Here is a 20523-nt window from a genome sequence, read left to right on the forward strand (position 1 = left end):
CTAGCCATATTATCTACTATGCCAGCTAGCTAGATAAACATATCAGTTAGGAGCTAATGGCCATGGTAGCTAGTTATATTAGCTACCATGCTAGCTAGCTGGCTAGATAAACATATCAGTTAGGAGCTAATGGCCAATGTAGCTAGCCATATTATCTACTATGCTAGCTAGCTGGCTAGATAAACATCAGTTAGGAGCTAATGGCCAATGTAGCTAGCTAACGTTAGCAGGTCATTATTTTGAACATGCACCATTTTGGGGCAACGAGCCATCTGATTTGCGTGTTGTAACGTTAACTATTTACTGTTGTGCTGATCTGACCAGCCACAATCAAATCTGAAAAATTAACCGTTGATAGTCAGGTTAGATGATAGGAGAAATAGGGAGCGTTTTAAAAACGCAATAGGTTTAGCTACCTAAGATTATTTTTTACCTTTATTTTACTAGGCAAGTCAGTTAAGAACAAATTCTTACTTTCAATGACGGCCTAGGAACAGTGGGTTAACTGGTCTAGGAACAGTGGGTTAACTGGTCTAGGAACAGTGGGTTAACTGGTCTAGGAACAGTGGGTTAACTGGTCTAGGAACAGTGGGTTAACTGCCTGTTCAGGGGCAGAACGACAGATTTGTACCTTGTCAGCTCAGGGATTTGAACTTGCAACCTTTTGGTTACTAGTCCAACGCTCTAACCACTAGGCTACCCTGCCTAGTGGACCCAAGAAAGCTGTAGATCAGCGTGAGTGTCACACTTCTCAAAACGACGGAAAGATTTGAGTCATTCAGACAGAACGATGTTTAAAATTATTTCCTATCCTCACTCTCCATGTTAGATATTATTATGCACATGTAAAGATTGGTAGCAAATGTCTTTGCCATTTGAGCTAGTTATCATAGTAGCAGTAAACAGTAGCAAGTATGAGCGGAGTTGCAGCCTCGAACGATCCAATCGCAGTAGTAGGATACAAGTTACAACCCTCCCATTTCTTGACAGATAGCTGAACTAGCCAATTGAGTTGTTTGGAATTTCATCCTGACAGCTGAGTTGTTTAGAGATGTGTCCTGACAGCTGAGTTGTTTAGAGATGCGTCCTGACAGCGGAGTTGTTTAGAGAATCGTCCTGACAGCGGAGTTGTTTAGAGATGCGTCCTGACAGCTGAACATTTTTTTTTTTCTCCCATCACGGAAAATGACAAATAATATACTGAACAAAAATATAATCACAACATGCAACAATTTGAAAAGATTTTAACAGAGTTACAGTTAATCAATTAGGTCCTAATCTATGGATTACACATGACTGGGAATACAGATATACATCTATTGGTCACAGATACCTTAAATAAAAAGGTAGGGGCGTGGATCAGAAAACCAGTCAGTATCTGGTGTGGATCAGAAAACCAGTCAGTATCTGGTGTGGATCAGAAAACCAGTCAGTATCTGGTGTGGATCAGAAAACCAGTCAGTATCTGGTGTGGATCAGAAAACCAGTCAGTATCTGGTGTGACGATCATTTGCCTCATGCAGCGCGACACATCTCTTTCACATAGAGTTGATCAGGCTGTTGATTGTGGCCTGTGGAATGTTGTTCTACTCCTCTTCAATGGCTGTGTGAAGTTGCTGGATATTGGTGGGAATTGGAACACGGTGTCTTACACGTCGATCCAGAGCATCCCAAACATGCTTAATGGGTGACATGCCTGGTGAGTATGCAGGCCATGGAAGAACTGGGACATTTTCAGCTTCCAGGAATTGTGTACAGATCCTTGCGACATGGTGCCGTGCATTATCATGCTGAAACATGAGGTGATGGCGGCGGATGAATGGCACGACAATGGGCCTCAGGGTCTCGTAATTGTCTCTGTGCATTCAAATTGCCATTGATAAAATCAATTGTGTTCATTGTCCTGCCCAAACCATAACCCCACCTCCACCATGGGGCACTCTGTTGACATCAGCAAACCGCTCCCCCACGCAACGCAATACACGTGGTCTGCTGTTGTGAGGCCGGTTGGACGTACTGCCAATTTATCTAATACAACCTTAGAGGTGGCTTATGGTAGAGAAATTAACATTTAATTCTCTGGCAACAGCTCTGGTGGACCTTCCTGCAGTCAGCATGCAATTGCTGCTCCCTCAACTTGATACATCTGTGTGACAACTGCACATTTTAGAACGGCCTTTTATTGTCCCCCAGCACAAGGTGCACCTGTGGAATGATCATGCTGTTGAATCAGCTTCATGATATGCCGCAAATGTCAGGTGGATGGATTATCTTGGCAAATGACGAATGCTCACTAACAGGGATGTAAACACATTTTAGAGAAATACGCTGTTTCTTTATGGAACATTTCTGTGATCTTTGTATTTCAGCTCCAGACCATGGGACCAACACTTTACATGTTGCATTTTATATTTCTGTTCAGTTTTGTTCCCTTGATCACAAAATCATGACGCTACGTTGAACCTATTTGCATTGAATAGATGTTATTTTATATTCTCTAACAGTGAATATTTTAAAACAGCCATTGATTTGATGATTTCTGCGTTAATGCATACATTACTGTCTTTGGGAAATGGTGGCATTTCAACATTTACATATTGAATGATATTGAATATCGGCCTAAAATATCATCACCATCGATCGGCCTCCTTGACCCCCAAAAATCATTATCGGCATCGGCCCTAAAAAAATCTATATCAGTCGTTCTCAAGGTTGTGTGTGTGTGTGGTGTGGGGGGGGGGGGGGCAGCAAGAGTTAAAATGAGGTTGTAATTAGTCTTTTGTGAGTTTAACTGTCAATGACTGTGTTCAGAGCTCTGCACGGCTGGAACCTGGTTAGTATCTCTCTGACTGTGTTCTTCTATAAAATAATCTGTCTCAGGGACTCATGGTTAAATAAAGATTACATTAAAAAATACATGCTCTGTCTGTCTCTGTCTCTCTGTCTCTGTCTCTCTCGCTCTCTCTCTCTAGGGATGAGGAGATCAGGGAGAAGTGTGGTGAGGATGCTGTGCACTACCTCTCCTTCCAGAGGCACATCATTGGTCTGCTGGTGGTGGTGGGCGTGCTCTCAGTGGCCATCGTCCTGCCCGTCAACTTCTCAGGAAATCTATTGGGTGAGTGGGGTTTAGGGGACGGGACTTCAGGAAACACCTGAGAGACAAACACTGGGATGGTGGCCATGACGACATCATAAATGGCGTTTTGATCAGGGCCCTGTCGGTCTTGCCTAGTTAAATAAAAAATAAAAACTTCAGATCTGGTGTTTAGTTCAGATCTGGTGTTTAGTTCAGATCTGGTGTTTAGTTCAGATCTGGTGTATAGTTCAGATCTGGTGTTTAGTTCAGATCTGGTGTTTAGTTCAGATCTGGTGTTTAGTTCAGATCTGGTGTTTAGTTCAGATCTGGTGTTTAGTTCAGATCTGGTGTTTAGTTCAGATCTGGTGTTTTAGTTCAGATCTGGTGTTTTAGTTCAGATCTGGTGTATAGTTCAGATCTGGTGTTTAGTTCAGATCTGGTGTTTAGTTCAGATCTGGTGTATAGTTCAGATCTGGTGTTTAGTTCAGATCTGGTGTATAGTTCAGATCTGGTGTTTAGTTCAGATCTGGTGTTTAGTTCAGATCTGGTGTTTTAGTTCAGATCTGGTGTTTTAGTTCAGATCTGGTGTTTTAGTTCAGATCTGGTGTTTTAGTTCAGAACTGGTGTTTTAGTTCAGATCTGGTGTTTAGTTCAGATCTGGTGTTTAGTTCAGATCTGGTGTTTAGTTCAGATCTGGTGTTTAGTTCAGATCTGGTGTTTAGTTCAGATCTGGTGTTTTAGTTCAGATCTGGTGTTTTAGTTCAGATCTGGTGTTTTAGTTCAGATCTGGTGTTTTAGTTCAGATCTGGTGTTTTAGTTCAGATCTGGTGTTTTAGTTCAGATCTGGTGTATAGTTCAGATCTGGTGTATAGTTCAGATCTGGTGTTTTAGTTCAGATCTGGTGTTTAGGACTTTGAGGTTGTAGTTATTGTTTGAATTGTATCCATTTTAACATCGGTGGCTCGAGGGGTTATATCGTTGTATTTTCCATCTACAAGCATTTCGCTACACTCGCATTAACATCTGCTAACCATGTGTATGTGACCAATAAAATTTGATTTGATTTGATCTTGTCAAGTGAAGCATTAACGTGGAGGCTAACACAAGTGAGTCTCAGACTCCTGTCCTGTGGGCTCACATATCTCCTGTTTCTGTAGTGAGGCAGCTTGATGTACCAGGTCACCCCCTGGACAGGACACTAGTCTATCTCCTGTTTCTGTAGTGAGGCAGCTTGATGTACCAGGTCACCCCCTGGACAGGACACTAGTCTATCTCCTGTTTCTGTAGTGAGGCAGCTTGATGTACCAGGTCACCCCCTGGACAGGACACTAGTCTATCTCCTGTTTCTGTAGTGAGGCAGCTTGATGTACCAGGTCACCCCCTGGACAGGACACTAGTCTATCTTAGGGCCGTACCCCCAATCCAATGCCAAGCAGAGGAGCATCGTTTTTGTTTTTAGTCTTTGTTATGACTTGACCGGGGATTGAACCCCCAACCTTCCAATCTCGGGGTGGACACTAACCACAAGGCCCTTGTGTTAATATGATAAAGACCTAGAGTTAATTCTAGAAGTGGTGTTATTAGATTATAGACAAACCACCATTAATTACTATCAATGTTCTCCTGTGTAGAAAAAGCTGTGGTCATGCAGGGTAGATTGGACTGAAGCCATTTTAAATATATTCTGTGTATCACATGAATTGAATCAGCTCCTTGTGGATTCATTTCCTCACTTTCATATATAAAAATCAGATACCACCACAACCTCATCTAAAGACAAAGATGCTGAAACCCACCATAGAAATATAATGAACTAGAACGTACATTCACATTCAATAACCCACCCATAGAAATATAATGAACTAGAACGTACATTCACATTCAATAACCCACCCATAGAAATATAATGAACTAGAACGTACAGTACATTCACATTCAATAACCCACCCATAGAAATATAATGAACTAGAACGTACAGTACATTCAATAACCCACCCATAGAAATATAATGAACTAGAACGTACAGTACATTCACATTCAATAACCCACCCATAGAAATATAATGAACTAGAACGTACATTCACGTTCAATAACCCACCCATAGAAATATAATGAACTAGAACGTACATTCACATTCAATAACCCACCCATAGAAATATAATGAACTAGAACGTACAGTACATTCACATTCAATAACCCACCCATAGAAATATAATGAACTAGAACGTACATTGACATTCAATAACCCACCCATAGAAATATAATGAACTAGAACGTACATTCACATTCAATAACCCACCCATAGAAATATAATGAACTAGAACGTACATTCAACAGCGTAATGTCCCGTTATTCTCCTGTTTCTACCCTCTAACCTAACCATTTTCCCCCACACAGAAAATGATGCCTACAGTTTTGGACGCACCACTTTAGCCAATCTGGATGCCAAGTGAGTGATTCTACATTAGTGCTTTATTTAGGTTGCAATTACAGAAGGAATGGTTGGTGTCTGTCTGACTGTCTGTCTGTCTGACTGTCTGTCTGACTAACTGTCTGTCTGTCTGTCTGACTGTCTGTCTGTCTGTCTGTCTGACTAACTGTCTGACTGTCTGTCTGTCTGTCTGACTAACTGTCTGTCTGTCTGACTGTCTGTCTGACTGTCTGTCTGTCTGTCTGTCTGACTAACTGTCTGACTGACTAACTGTCTGTCTGTCTGTCTGTCTGTCTGACTAACTGTCTGTCTGTCTGTCTGTCTGTCTGTCTGACTAACTGTCTGACTGACTAACTGTCTGTGTCTGTCTGTCTGTCTGTCTGACTAACTGTCTGACTGACTAACTGTCTGTCTGTGTCTGTCTTTCTGCCTGTCTGTCTGTCTGTCTTTCTGCCTGTCTGTCTGACTAACTGTCTGTCTGTCTGACTGTCTGTCTGTCTGACTAACTGTCTGTCTGTCTGTCTGTCTGTCTGACTAACTGTCTGACTGACTAACTGTCTGTCTGTCTGTCTGTCTGTCTGACTAACTGTCTGTCTGTCTGTCTGTCTGTCTGACTAACTGTCTGACTGACTAACTGTCTGTGTCTGTCTGTCTGTCTGTCTGACTAACTGTCTGACTGACTAACTGTCTGTCTGTGTCTGTCTTTCTGCCTGTCTGTCTGTCTGTCTTTCTGCCTGTCTGTCTGACTAACTGTCTGTCTGTCTGACTAACTGTCTGTCTGTCTGACTAACTGTCTGACTGTCTGTCTGTCTGTCTGTCTGACTAACTGTCTGTCTGTCTGACTGTCTGTCTGACTGTCTGTCTGTCTGTCTGTCTGACTAACTGTCTGACTGTCTGTCTGTCTGTCTGTCTGACTAACTGTCTGTCTGTCTGACTGTCTGTCTGACTGTCTGTCTGTCTGTCTGTCTGACTAACTGTCTGACTGACTAACTGTCTGTCTGTCTGTCTGTCTGTCTGACTAACTGTCTGTCTGTCTGTCTGTCTGTCTGTCTGACTAACTGTCTGACTGACTAACTGTCTGTGTCTGTCTGTCTGTCTGTCTGTCTGACTAACTGTCTGACTGACTAACTGTCTGACTGACTAACTGTCTGTGTCTGTCTGTCTGTCTGTCTGCTTGCCTGTCTGACTGTCTAACTGTCTGTCTGCCTGTCTGACTGACCACCTGTCTAACTGTCTGTATGTCTGCCTGCCTGTCTGACTGACTGTCTAACTGTCTGACTAACTGTCTGTCTGTCTGATTAACTGTCTGTGTGTCTGTTTCTGCCCCCCCTCTCAGTAACATGCTGCTGTGGCTCCACACCACCTTTGCGTTCCTCTACCTGTTGCTGACCGTGTACAGCATGAGACGACACACCTCCAAGATGCACTACAGAGAGGACGATCTGGTGGGTGGTATGGGCACACACACACACACACACACACACACACCTCCAAGATGCACTACAGAGAGGACGATCTGGTGGGTGGTATGGGCACACACACACACACACACACACACACACACACACACACACACACACACACACACACACACACACACCTCCAAGATGCACTACAGAGAGGACGATCTGGTGGGTGGTATGGGCACACACACACACACACACACACACACACACCTCCAAGATGCACTACAGAGAGGACGATCTGGTGGGTGGTATGAGTACACACACACACACACACACACCACCCATGTCCTAAATATCCCTCCACTACCAGGCTGTAGATGTACCAGGTCAATGTGAAAACCATATCTTCATTTTTTTGCTCTTTTTTTTATTTTTAGGTGAAACGCACTTTATTTGTCAACGGGATCTCCAAGTATGCAGAGGAGAAGCACATCAAGCAACACTTTGAGTAAGTGCTGTCTGTTTCCTGTATCTGGCAGCACTGAGTAAGTGCTGTCTGTTTCCTGTATCTGGCAGCACTGAGTAAGTGCTGTCTGTTTCCTGTATCTGGCAGCACTGAGTAAGTGCTGTCTATTTCCTGTATCTGGCAACACTGAGTAAGTGATGTCTGTTTCCTGTATCTGGCAACACTGAGAAGTGCTGTCTGTTTCCTGTATCTGGCAGCACTGAGTAAGTGCTGTCTGTTTCCTGTATCTGGCAGCACTGAGTAAGTGCTGTCTGTTCCCTGTATCTGGCAGCACTGAGTAAGTGCTGTCTGTTTCCTGTATCTGGCAACACTGAGTAAGTGCTGTCTGTTCCCTGTATCTGGCAACACTGAGTAAGTGCTGTCTGTTCCCTGTATCTGGCAACACTGAGTAAGTGCTGTCTGTTTCCTGTATCTGGCAACACTGAGTAAGTGCTGTCTGTTTCCTGTATCTGGCAACACTGAGTAAGTGCTGTCTGTTCCCTGTATCTGGCAACACTGAGTAAGTGCTGTCTGTTCCCTGTATCTGGCAACACTGATTTCACGTCACAAGTTTCAGAATGGTTTCTTTCAGAATTTATCCCTTGGGGAAAAAAACTATACTAATTACATGAATGTAGTCTCTCTACAGGGTTAATATTAATGTAGTCTCTCTACAGGGCTAATATTAATGTAGTCTCTCTACAGGGTTAATATTAATGTAGTCTCTCTACAGGGCTAATATTAATGTAGTCTCTCTACAGGGCTAATATTAATGTAGTCTCTCTACAGGGCTAATATTAATGTAGTCTCTACAGGGTTAATATTAATGTAGTCTCTCTACAGGGCTAATATTAATGTAGTCTCTCTACAGGGTTAATATTAATGTAGTCTCTCTACAGGGTTAATATTAATGTAGTCTCTCTACAGGGCTAATATTAATGTAGTCTCTACAGGGTTAATATTAATGTAGTCTCTCTACAGGGTTAATATTAATGTAGTCTCTCTACAGGGCTACATTATATTGAAACCCTTTCCCTAGTAGTCTCTACAGGGCTACATTATATTGAAACCCTTTCCCTAGTAGTCTCTACAGGGCTACATTATATTGAAACCCATTCCCTAGTAGTCTCTCTGAGAGTAGTCTCTACAGGGCTACATTATATTGAAACCCATTCCCTAGTAGTCTCTCTACAGGGCTACATTATATTGAAACCCATTCCCTAGTCTGTTGGGTATGGCTTTACTTGACCCCTGGTGTGTGTGTGTGTTTGGGTCCATGAGTCCCGGCCCTATACAGACAATAGCAGGCCTATCTGTGTGATTGCTCCTAACAAAAAAAGCCTATGAGCTGAATCATGTGAGTCGTGTGTTAGGCTGTAGAAGGGGCTGGGAGACACACACTGGGAGGAACCGGGTCGTGGCCTGATCACCAAATAGTATTACACAAAATCTAACGTTGTTCACCACCGGCAGACGACCGGCTCTTCCTGTGTTCCAGAAATACCTCTTTCTCCTGTAGCCTCGTCTGTCTCTTCACATGCAAAGGAGTGAAGACCCATACTTGTGAGACAGAGAAATGTCAGAGAGAGACTTCAGCCAGTGGGAGAGAGAGAGAGAGACTTCAGCCAGTGGGAGAGAGAGAGAGAGACTTCAGCCAGTGGGAGAGAGAGAGAGAGACTTCAGCCAGTGGGAGAGAGAGAGAGAGACTTCAGCCAGTGGGAGAGAGAGAGACAGACTTCAGCCAGTGGGAGAGAGAGAGAGACTTCAGCCAGTGGGAGAGAGAGAGAGAGAGAGACTTCAGCCAGTGGGAGAGAGAGAGACAGACTTCAGCCAGTGGGAGAGAGAGAGACAGACTTCAGCCAGTGGGAGAGAGAGAGAGACTTCAGCCAGTGGGAGAGAGAGAGAGACTTCAGCCAGTGGGAGAGAGAGAGACAGACTTCAGCCAGTGGGAGAGAGAGACAGACTTCAGCCAGTGGGAGAGAGAGAGAGACTTCAGCCAGTGGGAGAGAGAGAGAGACTTCAGCCAGTGGGAGAGCAGAGACCGAGAGAGACTTCAGCCAGTGGGAGAGAGAGAGACTTCAGCCAGTGGGAGAGAGAGAGACAGACTTCAGCCAGTGGGAGAGAGAGAGACAGACTTCAGCCAGTGGGAGAGAGAGACAGACTTCAGCCAGTGGGAGAGAGAGACAGACTTCAGCCAGTGGGAGAGAGAGACAGACTTCAGCCAGTGGGAGAGAGAGACAGACTTCAGCCAGTGGGAGAGAGAGAGACAGACTTCAGCCAGTGGGAGAGAGAGAGACAGACTTCAGCCAGTGGGAGAGAGAGAGACAGACTTCAGCCAGTGGGAGAGAGAGAGACAGACTTCAGCCAGTGGGAGAGAGAGAGACAGACTTCAGCCAGTGGGAGAGAGAGAGACAGACTTCAGCCAGTGGGAGAGAAGAGAGACAGACTTCAGCCAGTGGGAGAGAGAGAGACAGACTTCAGCCAGTGGGAGAGAGAGAGACAGACTTCAGCCAGTGGGAGAGAGAGAGACAGACTTCAGCCAGTGGGAGAGAGAGAGACAGACTTCAGCCAGTGGGAGAGAGAGAGACAGACTTCAGCCAGTGGGAGAGAGAGAGACAGACTTCAGCCAGTGGGAGAGAGAGAGACAGACTTCAGCCAGTGGGAGAGAGAGAGACAGACTTCAGCCAGTGGGAGAGAGAGAGACAGACTTCAGCCAGTGGGAGAGAGAGAGACAGACTTCAGCCAGTGGGAGAGAGAGAGACAGACTTCAGCCAGTGGGAGAGAGAGACAGACTTCAGCCAGTGGGGGAGAGAGAGACAGACTTCAGCCAGTGGGAGAGAGAGAGACAGACTTCAGCCAGTGGGAGAGAGAGAGACAGACTTCAGCCAGTGGGAGAGAGAGAGACAGACTTCAGCCAGTGGGAGAGAGAGAGACAGACTTCAGCCAGTGGGAGAGAGAGAGACAGACTTCAGCCAGTGGGAGAGAGAGAGACAGACTTCAGCCAGTGGGAGAGAGAGAGAGACAGACTTCAGCCAGTGGGAGAGAGAGAGACAGACTTCAGCCAGTGGGAGAGAGAGAGACAGACTTCAGCCAGTGGGAGAGAGAGAGACAGACTTCAGCCAGTGGGAGAGAGAGAGACAGACTTCAGCCAGTGGGAGAGAGAGAGACAGACTTCAGCCAGTGGGAGAGAGAGAGACAGACTTCAGCCAGTGGGAGAGAGAGAGACAGACTTCAGCCAGTGGGAGAGAGAGAGACAGACTTCAGCCAGTGGGAGAGAGAGAGACAGACTTCAGCCAGTGGGAGAGCGAGAGAGACAGACTTCAGCCAGTAGCCTAGAGAGAGACCCACGTGAGGTTTGGCCGGTAGCCTCCGAGAGAGACAGAGAGCCATGTGTGACACCTTAGGACAGGAAACCAATGTAATTCATCCTATTGAATGTTTTTGATGTAATAACATGTCATTGGATTACAGTCCTGTAATAGTGAAGATGATAAAATGTCATTAGATCACTAGAATAAGGAGGCTGCATCATGTCCTCCATTTGACAGGCTCTGTATGTGAATCTAATCCACTTCTCTGTCATCGTGTTGTCGTCCTGTACAGTTTAGTGGCTGTGGTCACTGTGACCATAGAAACAGAATGACTAGAACAGACATCGCCTTTAACATTAACGGGCAACTCCACCACTTCTCAATCTCCTGTTCATTATCTCAGCACCAAACCAGAGTCTATATATGAAAACAGCATGTTCCTGTTCATTATCTCAGCACCAAACCAGAGTCTATATATGAAAACAGCATGTTCCTGTTCATTATCTCAGCACCAAACCAGAGTCTATATATGAAAACAGCATGTTTCTGTTCATTATCTCAGCACCAAACCAGAGTCTATATATGCTTCTCTGTGACATCACAGGGTAGGGTTAAAAATAAAAAATAAACTGATTTTTCAAAACCAGCAATGGATTTCTAGTCCAAGGGAGGGTATTTCCTGTCTAGAGGTTGGACACCTCCCCCATTCTAGTCATTCTATTTCTATGTCTGTGATACATGTGTTCCTCAGTCGGTAGAGCATGGTGCTTGCAAACGTCAAGGGTCGTGGGTTCAATTCCCGCAGGCGCAAACCACATGGGGGGGGGGGATTATTGATGTGTGATTAAGGTGCTTTGGATAAAAGCGTCTGTCCAATGGCAATATATTATAGTACTGAGACATCAGAGAGACTTTAGCCAGCGAGGGGTTTGAAAGACCTGCTGTAGACTTCTACATACAGATTGCTCCGTGTCTATAACTTTAATCTTTCCCATCTCTTCTGTGTCTCTTCCGTCTGTCTTTCTCTCTCTCCGTACAGACAGGCCTATGAAAACTGCTGTGTTCTCGAGGCTCGTATCTGCTACGATGTGGCCAAGCTGATGTCGCTCAACTCAGAAAGGTAAGTCGTTTCTCTGCTTGACTGTGTCACTGTCTGTAGCAATACCATAGGACTCAACTTGGATACAACCCGTTTTTTTTGCGTGGACATTGTCATTTGAGGGATTCCACCATTTTAAAGTAGTCAACTTGGTGGGGATTCCTATAGGTTGGGAGCGGTCAGCCAATGATCAGATATTCTTTTGTTTTTCAAATTGGATACTATGGTTTGTAAATGGCTTTAAACGATATCACTGCCATCTAGTGGCCACAATATATAAATCACACAAGATTTGTTTCAGCACTTCAGCACTGCAAGTGGCGGTAAATCATCAATGTTAACGTTACACTTTTATCAACCAAAGAACAATACAAAAATGGACTACTTTAAAATGGAGATGGCCTAAATGTCGCTGCCCGTGCTGTGTCACAGACGCCATAATGGCACAGATTCAAAGATGAGACCTCTTGTGTGGTCATGTGATATGTGATATGATCATGCGTGCTGTCATGTGACATGGTCATGTGTTCTGTAAACAGGAAGAAGACCGCGCGTAGCAAGAAGTTCTTTACAGACCTGCAGTCCAAGGAGCACATCCCCACCATGATCAACCCCAAACCCTGTGGTCACCTCTGTTGCTGTATCATCAAGGGCTGTGAGCAGGTGGGACGAGCATCTCAAATTATACCAGAGAAATTATAGAGATCTGAGAGTCTATGATATGTTTCCAACCCCTAGCCCATAACCCAGAGGTCTAGGTGTCCAACCCCTAGCCCATAACCCAGAGGTCTAGGTGTCCAACCCCTAGCCCATAACCCAGAGGTCGAGGTGTCCGACCCATAACCCAGAGGTCGAGGTGTCCGACCCATAACCCAGAGGTCGAGGTGTCCGACCCATAACCCAGAGGTCGAGGTGTCCGACCCATAACCCAGAGGTCGAGGTGTCCGACCCATAACCCAGAGGTCGAGGTGTCCGACCCATAACCCAGAGGTCGAGGTGTCCGACCCATAACCCAGAGGTCGAGGTGTCCGACCCATAACCCAGAGGTCGAGGTGTCCGACCCATAACCCAGAGGTCGAGGTGTCCGACCCATAACCCAGAGGTCGAGGTGTCCGACCCATAACCCAGAGGTCGAGGTGTCCGACCCATAACCCAGAGGTCGAGGTGTCCGACCCATAACCCAGAGGTCGAGGTGTCCGACCCATAACCCAGAGGTCGAGGTGTCCGACCCATAACCCAGAGGTCGAGGTGTCCGACCCATAACCCAGAGGTCGAGGTGTCCGACCCATAACCCAGAGGTCGAGGTGTCCGACCCATAACCCAGAGGTCGAGGTGTCCGACCCATAACCCAGAGGTCGAGGTGTCCGACCCATAACCCAGAGGTCGAGGTGTCCGACCCATAACCCAGAGGTCGAGGTGTCCGACCCATAACCCAGAGGGCGAGGTGTCCGACCCATAACCCAGAGGGCGAGGTGTCCGACCCATAACCCAGAGGGCGAGGTGTCCGACCCATAACCCAGAGGGCGAGGTGTCCGACCCATAACCCAGAGGGCGAGGTGTCCGACCCATAACCCAGAGGGCGAGGTGTCCGACCCATAACCCAGAGGGCGAGGTGTCCGACCCATAACCCAGAGGGCGAGGTGTCCGACCCATAACCCAGAGGGCGAGGTGTCCGACCCATAACCCAGAGGGCGAGGTGTCCGACCCATAACCCAGAGGGCTAGGCTACACCAGGCTAGAAGCCCCCTAACTAACCATCTCTATTCTACAGGAGGAGGCAGTTAGTTACTACACCAAGCTAGAAGCCCCCTAACTAACCACCTCTATTCTACAGGAGGAGGCAGTTAGTTACTACACCAAGCTAGAAGCCCCCTAACTAACCACCTATATTCTACAGGAGGAGGCAGTGAGTTACTACACCAAGCTAGAAGCCCCCTAACTAACCACCTCTATTCTACAGGAGGAGGCAGTGAGTTACTACACCAAGCTAGAAGCCCCCTAACTAACCATCTCTATTCTACAGGAGGAGGCAGTGAGTTACTACACCAAGCTAGAAGCCCCCTAACTAACCATCTCTATTCTACAGGAGGAGGCAGTGAGTTACTACACCAAGCTGGAGTCCAAGCTGAAGGAGGAGTACAGGAAGGAGAAAGAGAAGGTCAACAGTAAACCGCTGGGAATGGCCTTCGTTACCTTCCAGAACGAAGCCATGACCGCCATGTAAGAGAGTGTGTGTTTGTGTCAGTGAGAGAGAGAGTGAGACAGTATATGTGTGAATTTGTGATGGAAATAAAAGGAGTGTGTTAGTGTTAGTGGGAATGGTAAGTGGGAATGGTAGTGTTAGTGGGAATGGTTAGTGGGAATGGTTAGTGGGAATGGTAGTGTTAGTGGGAATGGTAGTGTTAGTGGGAATGGTAGTGTTAGTGGGAATGGTAGTGTTAGTGGGAATGGTAGTGTTAGTGGGAATGTTAGTGGAAATGGTAGTGTTAGTGGGAGTGGTAGTGTTAGTGGGAATGGTAGTTTTAATGGGAATGGTAAGTGGGAATGGTAGTGTTAGTGGAAATGGTAAGTGGGAATGGTAGTGTTAGTGGGAATGGTAGTGTTAGTGGGAGTGGTAGTGGGAATGGTAGTGTTAGTGGGAATGGTAGTGGTAATTTTAGTGGGAATGGTAATTTTAGTGGGAATGGTAGTTTTAGTGGGAATGGTAGTGTTAGTGGGAATAGTAGTGTTAGTGGGAATAGTAGTGTTAGTGGGAATGGTAGTGTTAGTGGGAATGGTAGTGTTAGTGGGAATGGTAGTGTTAGTGGGAATGGTAGTGTTAGTGGGAATGGTAGTGTTAGTGGGAATGGTAGTGTTAGTGGGAATGGTAGTGTTAGTGGGAATGGTAGTGTTAGTGGGAATGGTAGTGTTAGTGGGAATGGTAGTGTTAGTGGGAATGGTAGTGTTATTGGGAATGGTAGTGTTAGTTGGAATGGTAGTGTTAGTGGGAATGGTAGTGTTAGTGGGAATGGTAGTGGTAGTGGGAATGGTAGTGGGAATGGTAGTGGTAGTGGGAAGGGTAGTGTTATTGGGAAGGGTAGTGTTATTGGGAAGGGTAGTGTTATTGGGAAGGGTAGTGTTATTGGGAAGGGTAGTGTTATTGGGAATGGTAGTGTTATTGGGAATGGTAGTGTTAGTTGGAATGGTAGTGTTAGTGGGAGTGGTAGTGTTAGTGGGAGTGGTAGTGTTAGTGGGAATGGTAGTGTTAGTGGGAATGGTAGTGTTAGTGGGAATGGTAGTGTTAGTGGGAATGGTAGTGTTAGTGGGAATGGTAGTGGGAATGGTAGTGTTATTGGGAATGGTAGTGTTAGTGGGAATGGTAGTGTTATTGGGAATGGTAGTGGGAATGGTAGTGTTATTGGGAATGGTAGTGGGAATGGTAGTGTTATTGGGAATGGTAGTGTTAGTGGGAATGGTAGTGTTAGTGGGAATGGTAGTGGTAGTGGTAGTGGGAATGGTAGTGTTATTGGGAAGGGTAGTGTTATTGGGAAGGGTAGTGTTATTGGGAAGGGTAGTGTTATTGGGAAGGGTAGTGTTATTGGGAATGGTAGTGTTATTGGGAATGTAGTGTTAGTGGGAATGTTAGTGGGAATGGTAGTGTTAGTGGGAATGGTAGTGTTAGTGGGAATGGTAGTGGGAATGGTAGTTTTAGTGGGAATGGTAGTTTTAGTGGGAATGGTAGTGGTAATGGTAGTGTTATTGGGAATGGTAGTGGGAATGGTAGTGTTATTGGGAATGGTAGTGTTATTGGGAATTGTAGTGTTAGTGGGAATGGTAGTGTTAGTGGGAATGGTAATGGTAGTGGGAATGGTAGTGTTATTGGGAATGTAGTGTTAGTGGGAATGTAGTGTTAGTGGGAATGGTAGTGTTAGTGGGAATGGTAGTGTTAGTGAGAATGGTAGTGTTAGTGGGAATGGTAGTGTTATTGGGAATGGTAGTGGGAATGATAGTGTTAGTGGGAATGGTAGTGTTAGTGGGAATGGTAGTGTTAGTGGGAATGATAATGTTAGTGGTAATGTTAGTGGGAATGGTAAGTTGGAATGGTAGTGTTATTGGGAATGGCGTTTTGTTACCATTGATCAAGGCATCTTTGTAAATGTTTCCCTGTTCAGTATCCTGAAGGACTACAATGCGTGTAAGTGTCAGGGCTGCCACTGTCGGAGGGAACCCAGGTCTTCTTCCTTCAGCCAGCACCTTCACACATATTCCTGGACGGTCGGCTACGCACCAGACCCACAGAACGTCTACTGGTGAGAACACACAGAGGATGGAATCCTCCCAAATCATTTGGGTTCCTGGATCCTTTCACAGCATTATAAGGCTGCGTTGAGACAATGACTCATCAATGACCCAGGTCCAGCTCAGTTACTCCCTACCGTCGTCTTAATGCTTCAGTACATCTACATTATCCCAGGGGCATTGGTAGACACAATGTAAGTAACCTCATTTATGGCCCTGAATGCCTCTGCTGATCCTACAGCTATTGTATGCAGTAATCATGTGCCTATGAACCAGAGTTATGCTGTTAGCACTGAGGGGGTGTGTCCGAGTAGGAAGACCACTGAGGGGGTGTGTCCGAGTAGGAAGACAACTGAGGGGGTGTGTCCGAGTAGGAAGACAACTGAGGGGGTGTGTCCTAGTAGGAAGACCACTGAGGGGGTGTGTCCTAGTAGGAAGACCACTGAGGGGGTGTGTCCTTGTAGGAAGACCACTGAGGTGTGCTGTGGTGTGTAATGAGGAACAACCAGACGCTGCTGGTCTGTGGTGTGTAATGAGGAGCAACCAGACGCTGCTGGTCTGTGGTGTGTAATGAGGAGCAACCAGACGCTGCTGGTCTGTGGTGTGTAATGAGGAGCAACCAGATGCTGCTGGTCTGTGGTGTGTAATGAGGAGCAACCAGACGCTGCTGGTCTGTAATGAGGAACAACCAGATGCTGCTGGTCTGTGGTGTGTAATGAGGAGCAACCAGACGCTGCTGGTCTGTGGTGTGTAATGAGGAGCAACCAGACGCTGCTGGTCTGTGGTGTGTATTGAGGAGCAACCAGATGCTGCTGGTCTGTGGTGTGTAATGAGGAACAACCAGATGCTGCTGGTCTGTGGTGTGTAATGAGGAGCAACCAGACGCTGCTGGTCTGTAATGAGGAGCAACCAGACGCTGTTGGTCTGTGGTGTGTAATGAGGAACAACCAGATGCTGCTGGTCTGTGGTGTGTAATGAGGAACAACCAGATGCTGCTGGTCTGTGGTCTGTAATGAGGAGCATGACATAAATGACATTTTGGGCAAAAAGGAAAACTCAGCTCCATCATTCATTGAATCAGATGGCTCATTTACCACAAAACCCACTGATATTGAAAACGATGTAATTATTTTTTAATTGGCAAGATTAGCAAAGTTAGGCATCACATGATAGCAACGAACGCTGACACTACACATCCAAGTATATCTGAAATTTATTTTTAAAAGACAAGCATTGTAGTTTTGAATTCCGTAAAGTAAGTGTAGAAGAGGTTGTCTATCGTTAATGACAAGCCACCGGGGTCTGACAATCTGGATGGAAAATGACTGAGGATGATAGCACACAATATTGCCACTCCTATTTGCCATATTGTCAATTTAAGCCTACTAGAGAGTGTGCCCCCTCAGGCCTGGAGGGAAGTTGTAGTCATTCTGCTACCTAAGAATAGTAAAGCCCCCTTTACTGGCTCAAATAGCCGACCAATCAGCCTGTGAATTAATAAACTTCTTGAAAAAAAATGGTGTTTGACCAGATATGGTTAACACATTGACAACAGACTTTCAGCACACTTATAGGGAAGGACATTCAACAAGCACAGCACTTACACAAATGACTGATGATTGGCTGAGAGAAATGTATGATATTTTCACGCCTACTTTATTAGACTTCAATGTGGCTTTAGACATTATCGCTTATAGTCTGCTGCTGGAAAAATGTATGTGTTATGGCTTTACACCCTCTGCTATATTGTGGATAGAGAGTGACCTGTCTAACAGACCACAGAGGGTGTTCTTTAATGGAAGCCTCTCCAACATAATCCAGGTAGAATCAGGAATTCCTCAGGGCAGCTGTCTAGGCCCCTTTACTTTTTTCAATCTTTACTAATGACATGCCACTGGCTTTGAATAAAGTGTGAATAAAGTGTGTCTGTATGCAGATGACTCAACACTATACACGTCAGCTACTACAGCGACTGAAATGACTGCAACACTTAACAAAGAGCTGCAGTTGGTTTCATAATGGGTGGCAAGGAATAAGTTAGTCCTTTCAAAAGCTTTTTTGGGACAAATCATTCACTAAACCCTAAACCTCAACAAATTTTGTAATGAATAATGTGGACATTGAGCAAGTTGAGGTGACTAAACGGCTTGGAGTAACCCTGGATTGTAAACTGTCATGGTCTAAACATATTGATACAACAGTAGCTAAGATGGGGAGAAGTCTGTCTATAATAAAGCGCTGCTCTACCTTCTTAACAACACTATCAACAAGGCAGGTCCTACAGGCCCTGGTTTCTACCTTCTTAACAGCACTATCAACACGGCAGGTTCTACAGGTCCTAGTTTCTACCTTCTTAACAGCACTATCAACACGGCAGGCCCTACAGGCCCTAGTTTCTACCTTCTTAACAACACTATTAACACGGCAGGTTCTACAGGTCCTAGTTTTGTTGCACCTGGACTACTGTTCAGTCGTGTGGTCAGGTGCCACAGAGGGACTTAAGAAAATTGCAATTGGCTCAGAAAAGGGCAGCACGGCTGGCCCTTGGATGTACACAAGTCCCATGACTGGAACTCATCCACGCAGTAAAATTTGATTTAAAAAACCGATAAAAATACACCCTATTGAACACCAGGGACTGTGTAAAGACACAAACACAGACTCATGCATACACACACACACGATAACATACACACTATAGACATACGTACACATGGATTTTGTATTGTAGGTTAGTGGTGGAGTGGCCTGTATTGTAATGTTTTTAAAATTCTATAACTGCCTTCATTTTGCTGCACCCCAGGAAGAGTAGCTGCTGCCTTGGCAGGAACTAATGGGGATCCATAATAAACCACCGGAAGAGTAGCTGCTGCCTTGACAGGAACTAATGGGGATCCATAATAAACCCCAGGAAGAGTAGCTGCTGCCTTGGCAGGAACTAATGGGGATCCTTAATAAACCCCAGGAAGAGTAGCTGCTGCCTTGGCAGGAACTAATGGGGATCCATAATAAACCCCAGGAAGAGTAGCTGCTGCCTTGGCAGGAACTAATGGGGATCCATAACAAATACAGATAACAGCACAGATTAATGTACTCAGTTTCCTCTCTGGGGAGTTCAGTGTGTAATGATGTCATCACCAGACTGTGGAGTGTGTTATGATGTCACCACCAGACTGTGGAGTGTGTTATGATGTCATCACCAGACTGTGGAGTGTGTTATGATGTCACCACCAGACTGTGGAGTGTGTAATGATGTCACCACCAGACTGTGGAGTGTGTAATGATGTCACCACCAGACTGTGGAGTGTGTAATGATGTCACCACCAGACTGTGGAGTGTGTTATGATGTCACCACCAGACTGTGGAGTGTGTAATGATGTCACCACCAGACTGTGTAATGATGTCACCACCAGACTGTGTAATGATGTCACCACCAGACTGTGTAATGATGTCACCACCAGACTGTGTAATGATGTCACCACCAGACTGTGGAGTGTGTTATGTCATCACCAGACTGTGGACTGTATGATGTCACCACCAGACCGTGGAGTGTGTTATGATGTCATCACCTGACTGTGTAATGATGTCACCACCAGACTGTGTAATGATGTCACCACCAGACTGTGGACTGTGTAATGATGTCATCACCAGACTGTGGACTGTGTAATGATGTCATCACCAGACTGTGGACTGTGTAATGATGTCACTACCAGACTGTGGAGTGTGTTATGATGTCACCACCAGACTGTGGACTGTGTAATGATGTCATCACCAGACTGTGGAGTGTGTAATGATGTCACCACCAGACTGTGGAGTGTGTAATGATGTCACCACCAGACTGTGGAGTGTGTAATGATGTCACCACCAGACTGTGGAGTGTGTAATGATGTCACCACCAGACTGTGGAGTGTGTTCTGGTTGGAACAGCTCTTAACTCAGTGAGTGTGTCAGGATGACATCACCTATGCCAGATGTTAATAGTGTACCTGTGGGAATCTATTTGACTTTGATACATGTAGAGAATCACCTCTAAGTATCTAAGAGCTAAGGGGTAATTCAATTTCCATCCACTTTAGAGCAACCATCTCTCTCTCCCCTCTAGATGATTATTCAACTGCTGAGCCAGTATCAAATTAACCTCACAGGCTGAGGCGGTAATCTGGCACCATCACTAGGTGTCAGGCTCAGTCCTGTATGTATGTGAAGTATTGTTGTGCGATATATCACATTTAATAGGAATTTCCAAAGGCCTTTATTGCAAGAATGGTTTTCTTTTTTAGGTTTTATGTCTGTTTGTTCTCATGTTGTCGTTTTGGTCTCGTCTCCTTTTGTCTTTATGTGCTGTGTGCATCTTCCCATTTACACCAGATATCTGTTTATTACAGCGCATTCAGAAAGTATTCAGACCCCTTGATTC

The 20523-nt window shown here is 45.5% G+C and overlaps 1 protein-coding gene across 3 annotated transcripts in view; it reads left to right on the forward strand.

The window, feature by feature from the left end:
- LOC109879244 (CSC1-like protein 2) overlaps window positions 1-20523 on the forward strand; it is an 82879-nt gene that overhangs the window by 30523 nt on the left and 31833 nt on the right. For 2 of the 3 annotated variants that reach the window (XM_031804689.1, XM_031804690.1), the window contains 8 exons: window positions 2973-3115; window positions 5474-5525; window positions 6844-6952; window positions 7351-7421; window positions 11769-11849; window positions 12368-12491; window positions 13915-14048; window positions 15980-16117. In XM_031804689.1, coding sequence (XP_031660549.1) covers window positions 2973-3115; window positions 5474-5525; window positions 6844-6952; window positions 7351-7421; window positions 11769-11849; window positions 12368-12491; window positions 13915-14048; window positions 15980-16117 — 852 coding nt within the window. Of the gene's footprint in view, window positions 1-2972; window positions 3116-5473; window positions 5526-6843; window positions 6953-7183; window positions 7215-7350; window positions 7422-11768; window positions 11850-12367; window positions 12492-13914; window positions 14049-15979; window positions 16118-20523 lie in introns of those variants that run through there. The other variant, XM_031804691.1, reaches the window with a different exon arrangement.

Source organism: Oncorhynchus kisutch, linkage group LG25 (genome assembly GCF_002021735.2).
Source record: "Oncorhynchus kisutch isolate 150728-3 linkage group LG25, Okis_V2, whole genome shotgun sequence".
Classification (NCBI taxonomy): Eukaryota; Metazoa; Chordata; class Actinopteri; order Salmoniformes; family Salmonidae; genus Oncorhynchus; species Oncorhynchus kisutch.